The following is a 19,418-nucleotide window of genomic DNA, read 5'->3' as shown; positions in this document are numbered from 1 at the left end:
TTCTAAGTGTGTTATGAAGTTCATGGTTAGCACTGAACGCCCTATGAGGGGTTTATGTCTTGAGAAATGGTTCCCTGAGGAAAAAACATTAGATTCCCCAAGAGCAGCAAAGTCCTATGGGGTGATGGTTCTTCTGGACAAATCAGGTGGATCTCTGCCCTGAGGTCCTGGGTGCCCCAGCCTGGGGTGAACAGGCCCAGGCCTTGGCCACCACGTGCCATGGACATCAACACTCCCATCCTGTTGGCTGAGCCCTAGAAGAGTCCAACCTCCAGAGTCAAACCTCCTCCCCTGGCTCCACCACTTCCACCTGGCCGGCCTCAGGCCATTCATCCTCCCAGCGCAGCTCTCGCTCCTACAGTCAACGCTCCCCTCAAACCTGAGTCAGACCATGTCCCTCCTCTGCTCAGGCCCTCCCAGGGCTCCCACTGCACCCCACATGAACACCACAGTCCTGCACGGCCTGCACAGCCTGACCCAGGACACCCCAGCCCATGGCTCTCCCACTGGCCACGCCGGCCTCCCTGCTGTGCCCCACCCAGGCTGGCCTGGGCACTTGCCAGGCTCTTGGCGTGGAACACACGCCACCCCCAATCCACATGCACAGCTCCCTGACTCCCTCAGGCCCTTCCTGAAACACCGTCCTCTCTGGCCCCTTCCCTCCATGTGCAGCTGCACCGTGGAGCCCACTTCATTACCGTGTGTGTCGCCGGACGTCCCTGCAGGAGGGCCAGCAGTGGGAGGGCAGCAGTCTCTGTCCGCTTTGTCCGCCGCAGGGTCCCAGAGCCCGGCACTCTGGACACACACAACACATTCTTCTGAGAGAAGGACTCCTACCTGGTTCCTTGGCCTGTCTCTTTCTCTATCTTTCCTCTAAGTGCTTCCAGCCCTGCCCCAGCACCTCCACCAGGAACTAGACTGAGGTTCCTGCACCAACCCGCCTCCCCTCTCCTCGCAGGATCTCGGGCAGCAGAGAGACACACAGAAGAAAGGGAACATGGGAGCCATGTTCCCTCCAAGCAGGCCATCCTGCGACCCCAGGCTGCGAAGATCAAGGATGTGGTTCAGGGGTAGGGGATCTGAGAAGCAGCGCCACGACCCAAGGTGGGCCAGACCCACTCTGCTTAATCCCAAGCTCAGTACCAGACAGGTCGGGGAGCAGGATGGGGTAAAATGTCCACTATCCTAACAACGCGGAAACAATCTGGATAACCACACTGCGGCGGGTGTGGAAGGGGACACGTCCCCGACAGTCTCACTGGGAGGAGAAGCGTGTGAGAAGCTGAAACCGGAGCAGCAGACGGGGTGGCCCCCTGGACAGCACCAGACAGCCGTGGCCAACGATAACGTACAGCCGGGCAGGGGAGGAAAAGCCGCTGTCTGCCGGCCAGGGCAGGTACAGACAGTCACTGCCCGAGAAACAGAGGACTGAAGAAATGACACACAGAAAACCAGCAGGACAAAAACATAAAACTTCCCAAGGTCCAGAGAACGGCACGCAAAAAGGCACACTGACAGATATGAACGAGCTTGCTTCAACCCTCGAAAAAGTTTTTGGTTGCACCAGAAAGCAGAGCCCAACTCTGTGCTGTGTAGACGAGGGAGACATGAAGGAACGGTCAAGGAAGGTGGGGAGAGCAGAGCAGCAGATGCAGGGACACTACAGGGCGTGCACTCAGACCCAAGGAGGGTGCAAGGCTGAGCCCAGCCCTCAACGTCACGCAGAGCCAAGCGCCAAAACATGCGCGATACAGTCGTAAAACGGTGACCACGGGAGTCTCAGCAAGGGCAGCCAACATCGATCCACGAGAGCTCGCTGGGCAGAGTAAGGGAGGATCAGAAAACCTGAAGACGTAAGCAGCAAGATGACCTGATGGAGGTGGGAGCCCGGGCGGGAGCAGAGGGGACCTCCTCCCCAAGTGCCCATGGGCTTCTCGAACCGAGGGACCTGGTCACAAACATGCAGTAGGTCACACAAGGGAGGGACAGCGCCAGCAACACTCCCAGTCACAACGCAATAAACGTGGAAATTAACAACCAAATCGGAAAACAAAAGGCCACTCACGCTCCCCCAAACCTTAAACTCCCTCAACTCTTAGAGCCAAAGAGAAAAACAACCTGAGACTGTGAGCAACAAAAAGCGTCTGACCGCAGGACAAGGATTGCAGCTGAGACGGCGCTCAGCAGACACCCTGCCTGCATATGCGTGGCCCCAGCGTCAGAGCAAACCAGTCAAGCAGTGACCAAAAGGTCAGGACAAGGAGAGAAGGCGGAAGGAAAGAGGTGGATGCAGAAGTTACTGACTTAGTAAACAAGAAGGCAGCAGAATTAATAAATAATGCAAAGGCTGGTTTAATGGGAAATCAATAAACTAGCTAGGAAAAAAAACAAACAGAAAACAAAACCATGCAAAATAAGAAAAGATAAAAAAGAAAATAACCGTGGAAACAATAAACAAAAAGTATCTCAAGACACAATTGTGTTCAACTCTATCCAAAGTGTTGGTGGCCCAGAGGGGACAGACGCTGCCACGAGACCTGACAGGACCACCGTCCTGGACAGGCAGGCTCGACGCAGGCCACCGTGAAGGTGAGGGGTTGCATCTGTCGATCCGAGCAATGCCCACGTCCTCTCCAGATGCTGCAGACATCAGGGCCCTCACCCCAGCTGGGACAGGAAGAGGCTGTGAACCCAGGATAAGGTCGCATCGCAGCCCAAAGCCTGCACCAAGTGTCTGGGCGGCACGGAGGCCTTGCAGGGAAGCCAGAGACACGCCTGCTCCACCTCGACTCAGCATGGGGCTGAAGGGTGAGGCAACCGATTAGGGCGGAGAGAGAAACTCAGGGCCTGGAAATCAGTGACAGGCAGTAACAGCGTCACTCTTTGTGGAAGACAGTTAATTACTTAAAAACTCCAACGAGGAGCTGCCAAGCACTGAAAGCAGTACGGAATCCTAACGTGCAAGAGCGCACAGGTAGCACCTGCACATCCGTGTCTTGCACAAACAGCACGGCGGAAGACAAGGGAAAGGGCAGCAACAGGGCGGTGGGCGTGGGCCAGAGGGCGGGATGGAGGGCGGAGCCTGCTCTCGGGAGGGGCACAGCGCCAGCTTCTCCAGGCTGAGGACAGAGCAGAGTGCTGGGGTGGGCTGGGGTGGACAAGAGGACTTTAGGAGGTAAGAACAAATGACCAAGAGCAGCCGCAGAAACCCCAAGGCAAGAGCGCAAGGAGGCCTCGCCGCCCAGACCGTGGCTATCTGGCGGGTGTTGCTCGTGGCACAAACGCTCACTCAGCACCCAGTCCTGGTTCTGACAGCCAGAGAGACGGCGGACCTGCAGAGTGCACGATGGAGGCGGAGCCCCAAACCACAGAGAGGGTCCCCAGAGCACTGGGAAGGACGGCATCATGGGAGCAAACTGGAGAGAAGTGAAAACCACATGTGCACAAAAAGATCTGCCCGAGAACGCTCGCTCACAGCAGCCTTGCAAAGCCCCAAACTGGAAATGGGGGTGCACCTGAGCTGTGACGGGACGGCACTGAGGGGGCAGCAGTGCAAGGGGCTCAGGAGGGGGCGCGCGCAGGGCCGAGCTCCCTCCCTCAGGGAGACGGGACTGCAGCTCAGGGCAACGGGGACAGGAGACCTATCTGAAAGACTCGGCACTGAGGAGCTGCTCAGGACAGTGCTGGGACCTGGGGGACAGGGTGGCGTGGGGGGCCCTGGGGCAGCTGGACACTCGGCACAGTGCATCGGGTCCTGGGGTGGGAGCGGGGCCCCATGATGTAGGACCATGTGGCTGTGGAACGAGGCGGTGGGGGGGTGGTGCTGAAGGCCAGCGGGACGGGGGTGCACCTGGCACAGTGAAGAACTTGGGGGCCTGGGGGGCTCGGGGGACATGGCTGGACTCACCATCTTTTGTCAGGCTGGCTAGGGCCCCCTTTGCCTTTGGCCGGCTGTTTTCTAGTTCAATCTCAATTTCATCCTGATAGCTGGATATTTCACCTGAATTAATACATTAAAAGCAGAACATAAGCACAAAATCCATCCTTTTAAGGAACCTGAAGCATCTGTGTGCAGAGGTCGCTCGTTACCTTCTACTTCCTCCAGTTGTTTTGACAGGACTTGTTCAAGCTGAAAACGAAGATGAGATCATTCCATGAAAGGGTGCAAGCAGTGTGAGCGGGAGGCCCGCCTGGCGCCCCCGCAGCTTCTCGACACTGACCACTGGGCCCTTTGGATTCTGACGCTGGCCTGGCTTGGAACTCGCCTCATTGGTGCTGACCACGGGTGAAAAGCAGCATGCTCGAGGGTGCCGGGAGGTTGGCAGGCCCTAGAGAGAGGCCGTGCTTCCCCGAGAAACCGAGCTAGAAGCACCCGAGGGAGAGTCTGGGGCAGATCCTACACTGATGACACGGTTTCAGGACCAGCACGGACTGGACCTGAGGTCAGTGCGGCCTGCTCCCCACATCCCCCAGAGCTCAGCGCCTTCCCCACCCTCGTCTGGCCACCTCTCCCCACCAGCTGTGCCTGGACGATAATCCAGTTTAGCCTTCATAACTAAGCCACTTGTTTTGAAATAAGAACATGAAATGTTGGGTCTGCAAAGCGCTACGAGGAGCTCAACGGTGGGGTGGCTCACCTCCTTCATCCGCAGCTTCCTCTGCCCGGCAGTGTACGAAGGGGGGTCACACTCCTCCTCCAGGTCGATCTTCATGAACTCATCCACTGTCAGCTGGCTGGTGGGGGTGTCTTCAAACTCCGTGAGCCTGAAACAGAGCAGCGAAGGGGGCCCCGATGCCCTGAGAACAGCCATGTAAACCGGCACCCGCTTACGAGATGGTCCTTCAGAGGATCCTAGTGCCTGGCCGAGCGCCCTGGTGGCACTCCGCCATGAGCACAGGCCCCATGGCTCTCTGGCAGCCTCTTGACCCCACCAAGAGCTCAGGGCCCCGGGAGGAGAGGCCGTGGCACCCTCACTGGCCCCACAGGGAGACTCGGAGAAGGCCCTGGAGGGAAGGCGGCAGAGCCGCAGCCTCAGGCAGTCGCCAGCAGGCAGGGTTTCTGCACTGCGGTGTGCCCCACAAGGTTAATTCTTACCAACTTGGCCCATTTCCTACATTTTATAAAATCTTCAAAATATTTAATAAAGAAACTTTTAAAGAGAATTAGAGATCAAATAAGGAAAATAATTTTCCCTCTGTCTTTGAAAACTGCCACAGGATATGACCTCATCACATGCCCCACGTTGGCCATAATAAAGCCGCAATTATAGGTCTGTCAGCAACGCTGGGCTTGCTGTCATGTCATCATCTAATGGAGCTAAGCCGGAGTGACCCCATGAACACTGCGCCCCAAAGCAGGAGCTCACCCCTCTCAGTCAAACGGACGTGGTGGCCCTCTGTTCGAGCCCCACTTCCCCCAGGGGGACCGGTCACTCAGCCACACTGACCAGGAGGCAGGCAAGGCCACTCTCAGTGCCCGTTTCTTGAGTGTTGTGAGTCAGGGCAACTTTACAAACCACCATCCACCTTGCCTTAACTTAGAACCACGGGATGGAAGAAAGGAGCTGCCACTGCGGACACAGCAGGTGCTGCCCCACAAGGACTGACCGAGGCGCTCTGGAGAGAGTGGGTGTGCCCTCTGCCACCCGGACCATGCTGGGTCCCGGCAGAACCCAATGGATAGAGCGTCCCCGGCCCCAACACTGTGAACAAGAGCCGCCCACCTCTTCCGCAGTGTGGACTCGCACACCTTGACCACGCTGATGACCTCTTTGACGGTTCTCCGGAAATCGTGCATCCTGGCTGCAACTAGAAGTGCTGGAAAGGAACATGATGGGGAATTAGGATACAGGACGCTTCCGGTGCCACCAGGACAGCCAGGGCCGGTCCTGAGCTCAGAGGGCTAATGACCTGGGCAGCGAGACTGCAGCCTGGGTGATGCACACGGGACTGCCCAGGGGTGCTGGGGCAAGGCAGTGCTCTCTACCTCACCGTGATCGGTGGCCACATGGTCTGTGCGACTATCAGAACACCTAAGATCCATGTGCTGCTATGCAGGCAATTATGCCATAATTTAAAAAAATATAGACGGGGCTGGCCCCGTGGTGTAGTGGTTAGGTTCGGTATGCTCCACTTTGGCAGCCCGGGTTTTCGGGTTCAGATCCTGGGTGCAGGCCTACACCACTCATCAGCCATGCTGTGGCAGTGACCCACATACCAAATAGAGGAGGACTAGCACAGATGTTAGCTCAAGGCGAATCTTCCTCAGCAAAAACAAAAAAAGTAAATCATTAAAACAAAACATAGAAAGCGCTGCATCACATATTCCATTTTCAAATATGAGAAGGATTAAAATACATTTTCTGAGAACCTTATGTAACCACTCGAAACAAACACAGTATCTCTGAAGTGACTCAAACAGGACATGCTAGGTGGCAAAGGAGCTGAGGGTTCTGAGGACACAGCCCAAAGTTGGGGAGAAAGGGGGTGGCCCCAGTGCGCGCAGCACTGACGGCCAGCCAGACCCTTGGAAATGCCCAGACCTCCAGTGCAAACTGGGAAGACAGGCTCGCAGACAGAAAATGACCCTCCGCAGCGCTGATGCTGCTCCTCCCTTGGCGTTCCAGGAAGGAGTGGGGCCTGCGGGTGCCAGGAAAGGGCATGAGGGCGCCTGAGGAGACTAAGGGTCTTGCTGCCTGAAGGGCCTCCCCCCTGGGGAGGGGCTCCAGGTCTGGGGGCTACGTCAGACCCAATGGCATCAGGAACAGAGCAGGACTCTCTGCGGGCAGCTGCCGCCCATGAGAGAGACAGGACAACTGCCCTCTGGGGGCTGGGGAGCCAGCCCAAAAGGCCGGGGCACCCTCTCAGTAATGACTCACTGCCAGGACCAGGGCAGGGCTGGCCGAACCCCAGGAGTTAAGCCCGGGTTCAAGACCAGGGAGCCTGGCAGTCTCCTTGGCCTCTGAGGGTCCTGCCCCTTCCCCCAGGACTATGGTGGTCAATGGGGAGCAGGTGGAAGTCCTTAACGGCTGGGTTAGTGCTGAGCACGGGGGCCTGGGTGGCGGCTCTGAGACAACCCACCAGCTCAGCCTGCAAAACCACCACCACAGCAGCCAGCGGGACTCCAAGCCTGGCGTACCTGCCCCACAGAGGCCAGAGGGGCGCCGGCCCGTGTGCATCCAGTCCCTCTTCATCCGCTGCAGGAGCCTCATGGCCGTCATGGACACCTCGTGGTTCTTCTCCCCGAACTCCAACAGGTGGGCGAAGCGCGGGATGTACAGGCACGGGTCTGCAGCAGACACACGCGCCTCAGTGCTGCCGTGCACACAGCCCTGGGGCAGGAGCATGCCTCACCAGGCAGCTTTACCCCTGGTCAGGGCGACCCCCCAAGTCCTTCCATGCACAGGCTCCCCAGGGTCCCCCCACCGACACATGGCCTCCCTGACCCTCAGCTGGAGTGGCTGTGCACCCTGCACCTGCTCACCGGGCTCCCCTGCCCCGGCCGGGTGGCCTGCTGCAGGTGGTGCACGGCCGGTGGGTAGTGCATGCCCTGCCATGAGGGGTGGGGCGCTAGCCTGCACCAGCATCGCACATACTCATGCACACGTGCACACAGTAGCTTGCTGCCTTGTTTGGCATTTCGTGGATTACACGTGAGGGTGAGCATGGTTTTCACATACTTATTCGCTGTGTTTACTCTTGTGAGACTCCGGCTCACGTCTTCTGCCCTTTTGTCTGCAGGCGTGTGCATCTGTTTAAACATCTCTCTCTCACTAAGGGAAAGCCGGCTGGCTCAGGAGGGTCCCTTGCACGCCCGCGCACACACTCTCCCCGTCACGAGTGCCTGCCTTGTGCGCAGCTCTGGGCTGGGAGCTGGAAGATGAGGCTTTATGGAGCTTCCAGCCTCTGGGGTGGGCAAGAATAACCAAGCGATTTAATGAATTATGCTGATTACAGCAACTGCCCTAGGTGCACTGAAGGAACCGTATGGGGTTCTATGACAGACAACACCAGGGACCAGACCTCTGGACAGAATCGTTCAGGCACGTCTCACGCAAGAGGGGCAGTTTGGGCTGAGGCATGAGGAGGGGGCGCTGGGAGAGAGCCACAGGCAGCCTGGAAGCAGGCGTGCACCGGAAGATAGCGGAGGAGGGGGAGGGCAGATCGGGAAGACCCTGGGAGGCACCGGAGAGGAGGGGATTGGCCAGCTCATTTAATCCCCCACTACCAGCAGGAGCAGTTGAGACAGAGACCCCGTCTCTTCGCCAGCACTCAGCAGCCTCCTTCTGGGCCCTGGCCAGACCGCTTCTCCTGGCTCCCAGCATCTACAAGGGCCTTCCTGACAGAGCTCTCCCCTGAAAGCCCCATGAGATCCCGGAAGCTCCCCTTCCATCCCCTGCCAGTCTTGGCTCACATAAAGGACCCAGGGAAGGTTTCTGAGGCCACAGAGATTGGCAGCAGCCCCTGACGCCTGCCAGGGTCCCCAAGTGGTACTCCCCATAGGACCGAGGGGCTGTGTGGCAGTGAGCGGTGCCTCTTGGTCGTGTTACATCACCAGGATCAGCCGCCCAGCCCAGGCAGCTGCTTCCACTGACGCCCCTTCTGGGTGAGCAAACGACACAGATACCACACAGCCTCCAAGGCCACATGGCCACCAGGGGGCAGTCAGGTTTGAGCCCTGGGTAGTTTGTGGCTACAGCCTGCTTCCACCGTGGGCATTTTGTTTTGGGTTGGTTTGGGCTTTTTTTAGCGATTTGGTTGCTAAAAAAGATATTGTCGGGATATATGTTTTAAAAATAGTACCATTATTAAGATTTCTAACTATTTTTAATAAAACACAAATCACTAGAGCTGGGATTAAAAGCATGTTAAAAGAATACATCCTGATTTGGGTGAGACTTTGACACTGAGTAATTCTTGAAATAGAAAACTGTAAGTTTAAAGATACTGGTAACAATTTTAAGACAAATATGACAGGAGACTAGGGTGGGTGTAGAAGGGACTGGGACATTTCAACTAGGAAAGGACAAAACAGAACTAAAGGAGAAAGTAACAAAGATCACATGACCTATGTTAGATTCCCTATCACCTTGGACAAAAAGGCAAAATCCAGGATATGCTGTTTACAAGACACTAAAAAATAACACAAAAAGGTGAAGACCCAACGGCTGCACTGGGACACACCAAGTAGGGTCACCCAGAAGGGGCAGCAGTGATGTGGCCGGCGACATGAGATTCAAGGCAAGGGAACACTGAAAGAGACAAAGAAGAGCACTTAATTACTGAAAGAAAACAATAATCTGACAGATGAGACAGTTGCAAATCTGTGGACACACGGGAACACAACACCAGCTAAATAAAGCAAAACGTGCTGCAAACAGAAATCTCAAAACCACAATAACAGGACATTTTAACACAGTTCTCTCAAATTTGATAGGCTGACTAGGAAGAAACTAGATGGGACACTGGGTGCCATCACCACAGGCTCCATGTAAAATTCACTACCCTACAAAGAGTAACCATACTTCCCCAAAATCTGTGGACCAGTTATGAAAACTGACCACCTACGAATGGACAAAGAAACCCTTCAAAACGCCCCAGAGAACAGAAATCTCACGGGACACGCTCTTCCACTCTGAGTGTAAACAAACTGAAAATCAGGAAGAGACAGATAAACACAGCCCCTTCACCTCCAAACGAACTAATAAGAAATTAAAGAACAATCTTTTAAGTAACTTTATAGACTTATACACTCAATTAACAAAGAATTAACGAACTAAGCAGTTAAGTAGAAAACTAAAAATAAACAAGATAAAGTATTTAAAGTAGGGAAAAAAAGAGTAATAAAGAAAAATAAGTAAATAAACAAATTACCACCACCAGGAAAAGAATTTTAAAAGATAAAACCAAAAAACAGTAGAGTACTGGCATAAAGACAGGAAATCGACAGAACAGAATAGACCCCAGAAAGGACCCCCGCACAGGGCCACAAGGTCCCGATGGGGCAGGGACTGCACAGGGAACAGGACAGTCGCTCCCACAAACGGGGCTAGGAACACTGGCCGTCCACACGCGCAGAGTGAAGACCGGCTCTCATCTTACGTCATTTACAGCCATCAACTCAAAATGAATTAAAGACCTAACTGTAAGACACGAAACCATAAAAACCCTGGGAGAAAACGCAGGGGAAGAGGTTCCGGACACTGGACGTGGCGGTGATTTCTTGGATGAGGCACCAAAAGCACAGACGACAAAACCAAAAGTAGACAAATCAGACCATGTAAACCCTAAAATCGGGAGAAAAATATGCGCGAACCACGTGTCGGATGGGGGATGGGGGAACCTCCGGAACGCGCGGGCAGCGCCTCAACCCACAGCCCGGACTCAAGCGCCGGCAGACGACCGAGCGCAGGCTCTCCGAGGACACGCGGACGCCCGAGCGCAGAACCGCGCGCCCGTCGGGGTCGGGCGGCCGCCGTGCCCTCCGTCCCGGAGCTCTCCCGGCCCCGCGCGCCTCGCCCCGCCCCGCGTCCGCCCTTGAGGACACTGCGCGGGGAGCAAAGGCCGCAGGGGTCCGCTGAGGAAGGCACCCCCACGTCGGGTCCTGCGCGGGGCTCGCACGACAGCGAAGCCACAGGCTGCCGGGCCCGCCCTCACTGCCCCTCCCGGAGCCCGGCTCCTGGAGCACACCGCCGGGGGCGGGGCCGGGACGTGCACGTCATCCGCGCGAGGGAGAGGCCAGGGCCGCCGGCGTGCACGGCGCCCACGCGGAGCGGGGCCAGCGCCGGGACGCGCACGTCATCCGCGCGGGGCGGGGCGGGACCAGCGCCGCAGGCGTGCACGCTGCCAGCGCGGGGCGGGGCCGGCGCGGGCGGGGCGCGCCGTGACGCGGCGCGACGGGCGAGGGCGGGTGGACGGCGCCCCCTGCGGCCGGGCTGCGGGCTGCGGGCTGCGGGCTGGGGGCTCGGCGCCGGCGGGCGGGCGAGCGGGGCGGCTGGAGCGAGCAGCGCAGGCCGGCCGCCGCGGCCCCATGCTGCTGCCCCTGGCCTGTCTGCACGGCCGGGTGGCGCAGTGCCTGACCGCACTCCTCGTGCTCGCAGAGCCGCCCCCGAGACCCCGGCGCAGCACGAGGGCGCACCGCGCAACGCCCCGGCGCGCGGAGGCCGCCCTGCCCGCGAAGATGGCCGCGGAGCTCTACCCGCCCGCTGGCGCCGCGGCCGCCACCGCCACGGACATCGCCAACAGCAACGCCGCCGCCGCGGGCAGGAAAGGCCCGCCCAGCGCCCCGCCGCCCGCCCCGCCGCCGCCCGCGCCCGCGCCGCCCGCGCCGGACAACAACAACTTGGAGAGCCCCAACTGGCAGTCCTTCCACCCGACCCTGCGCGAGAGGTGAGCCCGGCCCCAGCCCTCCGCCCCACGTCCGCACCCCTGCTCGGCCCCGGCTCCAGCCCCCGCGCCCCGAGCCCCGAGCCGTGTGCTTCTACCCTTTGCAGGAACGCGCTGATGTTCAACAACGAGCTCATGGCTGACGTCCATTTCATTGTGGGGCCCCTGGGCGCGGCCCAGAGGGTGCCTGCTCACAAGGTTGGTAGTGGCTGGGCCCTTTGAGCTCCCGAAGGGACCAGCCATCTCCTGAGTATGTACGGTGCTCTCCCCGGGGTGTGGCAGCCGCCGGGGGCAGGGAGGACCAGGGGCTTAGGGCAGCGCTCTCTCATCCACAGTACGTCTTGGCCGTTGGTAGCTCTGTCTTCTATGCCATGTTTTATGGGGACCTGGCAGAAGTCAAGTCAGAAATCCACATCCCCGACGTGGAGCCTGCAGCTTTTCTGATCTTGTTAAAGTAAGTCGGCTCCATTAGCGTGCAAGGGATGGGGTGGTTCCTTGCTGCCTGGTTGCCCCCAGCCAGCATCCTGCAGCTTCCGAGGGGAAGTCCACAAAGACTGATGGGCTTGTCTTTTAGGCCCTGGGTGCCCTGCGTGCCCCATGCAGCCTGTGATGTGGTCCCTTTCCTGTCTAGGTACATGTACAGTGACGAGATCGATCTGGAAGCCGACACAGTGCTGGCCACGCTCTATGCTGCCAAGAAGTACATTGTCCCCGCGTTAGCAAAAGCCTGCGTCAACTTTCTGGAGACAAGCCTGGAAGCCAAAAACGCCTGTGTCCTGCTGTCCCAGAGCCGGCTGTTTGAAGAGCCCGAGCTGACCCAGCGCTGCTGGGAGGTCATTGATGCACAGGCTGAGATGGCCCTGAGGTCTGAAGGCTTCTGTGAAATTGACTGGCAGACACTGGAAATCATCGTGACCCGGGAGGCCCTCAACACCAAGGAGGCAGTGGTTTTTGAAGCCGTGCTGAACTGGGCCGAGGCAGAGTGCAAGAGGCAGGGCCTGCCGGTCACCCCTCGCAACAAGAGGCACGTTTTGGGGCCAGCCCTCTATCTGGTCCGAATTCCAACCATGACCTTGGAGGAATTTGCCAATGGTGCTGCCCAGTCGGACATCCTGACGCTGGAGGAGACCCACAACATCTTCCTGTGGTACACAGCAGCCAACAAGCCCCTCCTCGACTTCCCCCTGACCAAGAGGAAGGGTCTCGCCCCACAGAGGTGCCACCGTTTCCAGTCTTCTGCCTACCGCAGCAACCAGTGGCGCTACCGAGGGCGCTGCGACAGCATCCAGTTTGCCGTGGACAGAAGGGTATTCATCGCGGGGCTGGGCTTATACGGGTCCAGCTCTGGGAAAGCCGAGTACAGCGTGAAGATTGAACTCAAGCGGCTGGGAGTGGTCCTGGCTCAGAACCTGACCAAGTTTGTCTCGGACGGCTCCAGCAACACCTTCTCGGTCTGGTTTGAACACCCCGTGCAAGTCGAGCAGGACACCTTCTACACGGCCAGTGCCGTCCTGGACGGCAGCGAACTCAGCTACTTTGGGCAGGAGGGCATGACAGAAGTGCAGTGTGGGAAGGTGACCTTCCAGTTCCAGTGCTCTTCAGACAGCACCAATGGGACCGGGGTCCAGGGTGGGCAGATCCCTGAGCTCATCTTCTACGCCTGAGCCACCACGGGGTGGTGGATTGTGCTGTGAGGGGCACAGGAAGGCTGTGCCGCGGGGCCTTTCTCTGCAGCCAGGAGTGCAGGACGCTCTGCTACCCTTTACTTTGCAGTTGACTGCCTTAAAGGCTGTCACTGTTATTAAAGGCTTCCATTTCTTTGTATCTCTTTTTTATTAGTCATGTAGCGCCAGGCTGTGGCATAGACACTTTTCTACACAGCCAGGGCATCAGTTTCTGAATCTTGGCCGCTGGGCCTCACAGGCATCTCATCTCCTGTATTTGGGGCGCACGTCTCAGGTGGAGGGCAGATTTGGGAGGCACAAGGCAGGTCCCAGATCCCCTCCCAGTGGCACCTGCGCCGCCTGCTTTGCGGGCTTTGCTGTCCCTCCCACCTTCTTGGATTCTATTCTAAGTGGTTCTAAGCTTAACTTAAGACTTTCTCTTCATATCCAAAATTGGGGGAAAGTCACCTAAAACAGTTCATCTACTTAAGTGGGTTTTCATAATAAAGTTTTAATAAAATAAGAGCCACATGTAGATAAATGACTACAGGAGTCTGAAACTGGGGTGTTTGATTTCTCATACTCCTCCCTGCCATCACAGAAGGCGGCCCATAGCACTAACAATGCAGAGTGGTTAAAGCAAACTGTGTCCCAGGGAGGCCCATCTGTCTCCAGGCCTGCCCTCCGCCAGCAGGCTGGCGGGCATCTGGGCAGCTTGCCTTCTGGGTCTGCAGCTGGAACACTCTGGAAAAGGCCAGGTGTCTGGTTGTGTTTGTACCTCCTAAAGCATCACTAGCCACTCAGACAAAGCCCTACTATATGACTCGCATTCAAGGCGGTGGGGGTGTGGGGCACACTGTGCTGGGCCCAGGGCCCCAGCCCACCCTGCAGGACCCTGCCTTCCCAGCCCCAGGGGACTATCCTGTGGGTGATTCAGGACTGCACCCCCAGCCCACCCTCCCTGGCCCCACATGCCGCCTCCTTAATATGAGGAAATACACTTTTACACGCTGGTGAGCAAAGTAGGGAGTGGCCCCTCTGAGCAAACTAGGGAAACAGGCCTCTTGGAAAAGCTCCGATAAAGGCCGACCAAGGCCAGGAGAGCACCCACAGTCTGTGCAGAGGTTCTGCCTTCAAACCTGTGCCAAGTATACTCCTCAAGAGGTGGACAGATGGTCCTCACACACAGCAGCACCCCCTTGCCCTCTGTCTACACCTGCTGAGGACTCACCTGGTTTTAAACCAGAAATAACCCCCATGCTGCTGGGCTCCCGGTGGCTCCCTAGGAGATGCGTTTTGTGGGGTCCTTGCTCTTGCACACGACCCCCTCCCACTCTAAGCCCTGGACCCCACCAGTGCACACAGCTGCCCCAGCCGTACCTATTGCTGGTGCGTTGATACAGAGCTCTCTCGCCAAGAGAAGGAACGTCTTCCCCAGCACGTAAACATTCACCTGTAGTGAAGAAACCACAACCGAGAATGGCATTTGTATTTAGAAAAATTTGCTTGTTTTTCTTAAGACGCACATTTCATTGTTCAATCTTTAAAGAAGATTGAACAATCTTCTTTATAAGAGCCCCCTGCCAGCCCGACAGGGAACCCGATTCCCCCATGAGCCCAGCTGTACTCCACTAGGCCTCTAGGTCACACCTTGGCCCAAGCTCTTCACCCTGCTGCCCACAGAACAGCCCAGGGAGGGCAGCTTAGATGTGCAGAGCTGGCACACCTGTCCTCACTTGCCCTGGGACTCACAGGACGGCTGGCCCGGCCCTCTGCCTCTGGCTTCCCCAGTGCTCCCCTGCCTGGTCAAGCCTGGCCTGTGGGCCCCTGGACAAGGGCCCCTTGGCCCAGTGCCCAAGAGGCCACCAGAAAAGATGCTGAGGGAAAGTCACGACCTTGGCGTGTGCCACATCCATCACGGGGCTTGCAGGTGGCACACACGGTGCCTGCTGCCGTCGGGACCAGGGTGCTAAGGAATGGTGCAAAGCAAGTACCCCTTAGAGGAAGAGATGGAGGGTACCTGTGGGGCACCAGTCAGCTGGGGGCCTGCCCAGCAGGAGCTGAGCCTCCACATGCAGGCAGCAGCGAGCACCCTCCACCAGGTGGGCCACAGTCATTCCCTCCCTCCTCCTCCAAGACACCCCTGAAAGCTCCAGGAGAAGCCCCATCATAGGGCCTGCCCACCAAAGTGTGCGTGTGCATCTTCCTAGGAGTACCCCAGCCCTCTGCTGGGTTCCCACCAGGCTCCAGCCTCTTGACCCCTTGACTGCCTGCCTTTGTTCAGACCAGGGCAGATGAACGGATCTGCCGCCCAAGGAGCTTCTTCCTTCCTCCTGCAGCACGTCCCACCCTGCCTGCCCCCTTCACCTCCCACCACCTAACCGTGTCCCAGAAGGGTGAAGATCTGAATGCTGCAGAAAAGGGCTCTCCAAATGGACTTCAAATGGAAAATCAAATTTGAAAAAGGCTATGCATATAAAATGCACATAGTTATTGCCAGAGATGCTAACATTCGTTAGTCTTTATTAGGAATCGTGACACAGACACTTAGTTTAAGGGTGACTCTCCGTGAAGGCGGCTGGTCATGGCTAGGTGTGGCCTGCCAACCCCCCAACTCCTCTGTCCAATGCAGACGGCCTGTGGGGGCTCCTGGCTCCACTTCTGGGGGGCTGTGCCCCCAGGTAAGTGAGCACCTCTGTGTCAGCCACACCATAAGGGGGACAAAGGGGCCTTCTACCAGGACCCTCAGGGTGCAGGGGGCACCAGGGGCCCCCATGGCTCTGCATTCATTGTGAGCTCAACCCCGGGAAGAAGCTTAACCTGGTGTGTGTATGAATAAGAACAAAATGAGACCCTAAACCTGGGTGGTCTCTTCTAATTTTAAGTCTTTCCCTCGTTTCCTCTAACCGGTCAGCCCTTCCCTTGGCAGTGCGAGTCCCCTGTGAGGCCCTCATCCAACACGGCACGCTCCACGTCCACAGACAAGTGCACAACATCTGTCCTGTGAAGGCCCGGCCCGGGGAGTCCACGCCAGAGGAAAGGAGCATGCCATGGGCTCCTCTAGGGCGGGGGCAATGGCTGGCCTTGCCCAGTCCCCAGCTCCAGGCCACCTCACGCCCAGCACGAGGGCAGGACTCTGCCCAGGCCCAGGAGGCCCGAGGCACAGCCCTTCTCCTGCGGCATTAAAAGGTCAAAGCAAATTGTCTGTGTGGGTCCAGCCTGAACTTACGGGGTCTCACTGGTCAGCACAGTGACTTTCCCCTGGGCCCTGGTTTAGCCCCAGGGGAGCGGGAACATCCACTCCAGTCCCCCTCTTCCACCTGGACCCTGACTGGTTTCCCATTTCCAAAGGTGTGCAGTGAGAAGCTAGGAGAAGACCTTGGTCTCCCTTCCAAGAACTTCTGGAGGGGCCGCCCTGCTCAGGCCCTCACTCCTGTCCTTCCTGGGAAGTCACCGGGAGGGAAACGAGGCCGTCTGGCCTTGCCCTGAACTGAGCTCGGCACACGGGGTGCTGGATTTTCACAATTCCAACGGATTATTTCTAGCTTGACTGCAGAGTATTTCAGTAGGACTTCTGAGAGAGGCCATTTATAAAGCCAGCCAGGAGGACAAAATACAGGCAGCATCCGATTAAAATGAAAGTCTACCTGTTGGTTGGCACCAGAGGGCACTGAAGCCCCCAGCACCAGGGGCAGTGCGGCACCCAGGGTCACAGGGCCCTCTGTGGGTGCCTGGGTCTGGACGACATTTTCCTCATAGGGGTGGACTTTGTGTGAATTCTGCATGAATCCTCACACTGTAGTCACATCGGTTTTCAATGACATTCCTTCTCTTTCCGAGTCCTCAGTGGAGCGATCACTGTGGGCCCTAACCCAGGGCATGGGGCCAGGCCTGCCCCAGCACTGTCACCAGGGACACACACAGAACCTCTCTGGCCCCACCCTGGCACTACCCCCTACCCCTGTGATGTCCCATTCACACAGGGGTCCCTCTCATTGGGTCTTTCCATTACATGCAGTCATCTGGAAATGAGATGCAACAGAAAAATACTTTCCTGGCACCCAGAAAGCAAGTTTCTTTAAATAGACTGTAAATATAAATTTTCATATTGTTAAAATGTATGCATGTGAGTCCTGTTTTTTTTGTCTTTTAAAGACTCTCCTCTTGGCAACAGATGTTATCTCAGAGCTGGTCTTCCTCAGCAAAAAGAAGAGGATTAGCATGGATGTTAGCTCAGGGCTGATCTTCCTCACAAAAAAAATAATAACAAAAAAATAAAGACTCTCTTTTGCCTCAGACGAAGCTCACCTGGGTCTCTCCACTGGTTCTGAGGCTGGGGCTGCCGGGCCCCAGGACAGCACTGTGACCCTGTGTCCAGTGCCTCCCCACCAGCTTGGTTTGCCAGTTTTAAAACAGAGACCATGGGGCCAGCCCGGTGGCTTAGCGGTTAAGTGCACGCGCTCCGCTGCTGGCGGCCCGGGTTCGGATCCCGGGCGTGCACCGACGCACCGCTTCTCCGGCCATGCTGAGGCCGCGTCCCACATACAGCAACTAGAAGGATGTGCAGCTATGACATACAACTATCTGCTGGGGCTTTGGGGGGAAAAAAAAAAAAAAACAAAAAAAAAACAGAGACCATGCTCTTGTGTGTCCTTAGCCTGTGGACCCTCCCCCCTGGGGCCGGAGCATGAGCAGTGTGGTGTGCGGCGCGTGCCCCAATCAGAGCCTCCTCAGGGAGGGACTCAGGAAGGAAATGGGTCTACCTGGAGCAGGTCGCTGAGGTCGAGGAGCATGTCTGCGAGAGGAGTCAAGGAGCATGCGCACCAGGCCCACGGGCTCCGGCTACCTGACAGGCTGGCAACAGGACCTTGCTGTCAATCTAAGCTCAGCATGGGGTCACAAATGAACAGTGAGGCGGCAGCATCAGGGCTGACCAGAACCTTCTGGGAGACCCTGTGAACCATGACCAGGACGAGGGGAGCACAGCAGCGGGCGGGGCCTTCCACACGGTCCTCAGAGTGCACACTGCCTTCACAGAGCGGCTCCCGCACCCTGCGTGGGCCCTGCCCAATCAGGTGTCCACTGCACCGAGGGGTCATCTGCCCCTGGCACAGCCCGGAAGTGCATGACAACACTCACTCCATTCCACGAGCGCCTGCCAGGCAGTGTCCTCTGCCTCAGGACTCATGGTCCTGGAGGAGACACAGGAACACTAGGCTATCCTTGATGGGGAGGAGGCACTGCCACGGTGCTGGCGCTCAAGGGGACAGCTGTGGGCACTGTGGCATGGGACCTGTCCTCGCTCTCAGCAGATGATTAAATAGTGACCAGAATATGTCCTAAGTGATTCCAAACTCCACCAGACACATACACAAAAATATAAAATATGAGCCTCTGAGTAGACTTGTCAAAGGAAGTGAAAATTCGTATCATTTATGGGTCTGCTGTGGGCTTTGAGAAGTAAGAAAGAAAGGAATCCCGATGGTGCTGAATCAGCACCTAGACCAGATGTCCCAAGGAAAATCCGGGACCCAACACTTCAAGGAGAAAGGAAGTCCCTGATCCCACAGCCTCACACGAGATCACAGGCATCGAAACATGCTTCCAAGGGCACTGAATAAGAGGCACCTAGTTTCCCAGTCTCTGAAGGCATGCCCCTCACAGCGAGTGTAGCCACAGGAAGACAGAGCACACTGCAGGGCCGACTGACAAACCAGTGAGAAGGACTACAAAGAAAAGAAAGTCAAGTCAGAGGAAATGAAGGCCACACTACATAAATGAACGGAAACCATGACATCAGACAGACAACAGAAAAAACGAACAACACCAAGAGGCTCCGCACTGGGTGATTCCAACTCTATGACACTCTGGAAAAGGCCCAGCCACGGAGACGGAAAGGATCCATGGGTGTCAGGGGTAGGGTGGGGGAGGATGAACAGGCGGAGCACAGGGCATTTTCAGGGCCGTGGAAATACTCTACATGAGACCACACGGACACGTGGCCTTGTCCCCTGGTCACACTCATGGCACCTACACCACCAAGAGTCAGCCCTCATGTCAACTGTGGACTTCAGCTAATAATAACATATTGGTACTGGTCCATCAATGGTAACAGACAGCACACCAATGCCAAGTGTTAATAGGGACTCTGTGGGGAGTGGTGGGGCACATGGAACTCTGCACAATTTTTCTGTAAACCGAAAACTGCTCTAAAAAATGAAGTCTATTTAAAAAATAATAATAATAATAATGATAAAATAAAGGCCAAAAAATGGGCAAAAGTTGGAACAGATGCTTCACGATGAGAAGCAAAGAGCCATAAGCACATGAAAAAGAACTCACCCTTGTTAGCTGTCACGGAAAGGCGAA

At 56.8% G+C, this 19,418-nt stretch overlaps 2 protein-coding genes across 13 annotated transcripts in view; one reads left to right on the top strand and one right to left on the bottom strand.

The window, feature by feature from the left end:
* BRF1 (BRF1 general transcription factor IIIB subunit) overlaps window positions 1-19,418 on the bottom strand; it is a 70,345-nt gene that overhangs the window by 10,546 nt on the left and 40,381 nt on the right. For 4 of the 11 annotated variants that reach the window (XM_087447806.1, XM_087447801.1, XM_087447802.1 and 1 more), the window contains 8 exons: window positions 17,813-17,844; window positions 14,430-14,502; window positions 7,139-7,288; window positions 5,724-5,817; window positions 4,638-4,764; window positions 4,221-4,328; window positions 4,090-4,129; window positions 3,908-4,000 (listed from right to left, as the gene is read on the bottom strand). In XM_087447806.1, coding sequence (XP_087303932.1) covers window positions 3,908-4,000; window positions 4,090-4,129; window positions 4,221-4,328; window positions 4,638-4,764; window positions 5,724-5,817; window positions 7,139-7,288; window positions 14,430-14,502; window positions 17,813-17,844 — 717 coding nt within the window. Of the gene's footprint in view, window positions 1-3,907; window positions 4,001-4,089; window positions 4,130-4,220; window positions 4,329-4,637; window positions 4,765-5,723; window positions 5,818-7,138; window positions 7,289-7,483; window positions 10,733-14,429; window positions 14,503-17,812; window positions 17,845-19,418 lie in introns of those variants that run through there. The other 7 variants (XM_087447810.1, XM_004434319.3, XM_087447803.1 and 4 more) reach the window with 4 other exon arrangements.
* Window positions 10,970-13,574, top strand: BTBD6 (BTB domain containing 6). 2 transcript variants are annotated; one of them, XM_004434322.3, is made up of 4 exons: window positions 10,970-11,388; window positions 11,493-11,583; window positions 11,721-11,839; window positions 12,017-13,574. In XM_004434322.3, the coding sequence occupies exons 1-4, from the start codon at window positions 11,030-11,032 to the stop codon at window positions 13,047-13,049; spliced, it is 1,602 nt and encodes a 533-aa protein (XP_004434379.2). In that variant the 5' UTR covers window positions 10,970-11,029; the 3' UTR covers window positions 13,050-13,574. The 2 variants fall into 2 exon arrangements, with proteins under 2 accessions (XP_004434379.2, XP_014646076.1); XM_014790590.2 differs by lacking the exon at window positions 11,493-11,583 and having other exon boundaries at window positions 11,305-11,388.

Source organism: Ceratotherium simum, chromosome 24, assembly GCF_057802395.1.
Source record: "Ceratotherium simum simum isolate JZ-2026a chromosome 24, ASM5780239v1, whole genome shotgun sequence".
In the NCBI taxonomy this organism is placed as follows: Eukaryota; Metazoa; Chordata; class Mammalia; order Perissodactyla; family Rhinocerotidae; genus Ceratotherium; species Ceratotherium simum.
Note: the sequence above shows the minus strand (reverse complement) of the source record. Positions and strands in the feature narration are given on the sequence as shown.

Coding starts and splice junctions, on each gene's coding strand:
- BTBD6 (XM_004434322.3), top strand. CDS start 11,030: ATGCTGCTGCCCCTGGCCTGTCTGCACGGCCGGGTGGCGCAGTGCCTG. Junction 11,389..11,492: donor CACCCGACCCTGCGCGAGAG/GTGAGCCCGGCC, acceptor TACCCTTTGCAG/GAACGCGCTGATGTTCAACA. Junction 11,840..12,016: donor GCTTTTCTGATCTTGTTAAA/GTAAGTCGGCTC, acceptor TTTCCTGTCTAG/GTACATGTACAGTGACGAGA.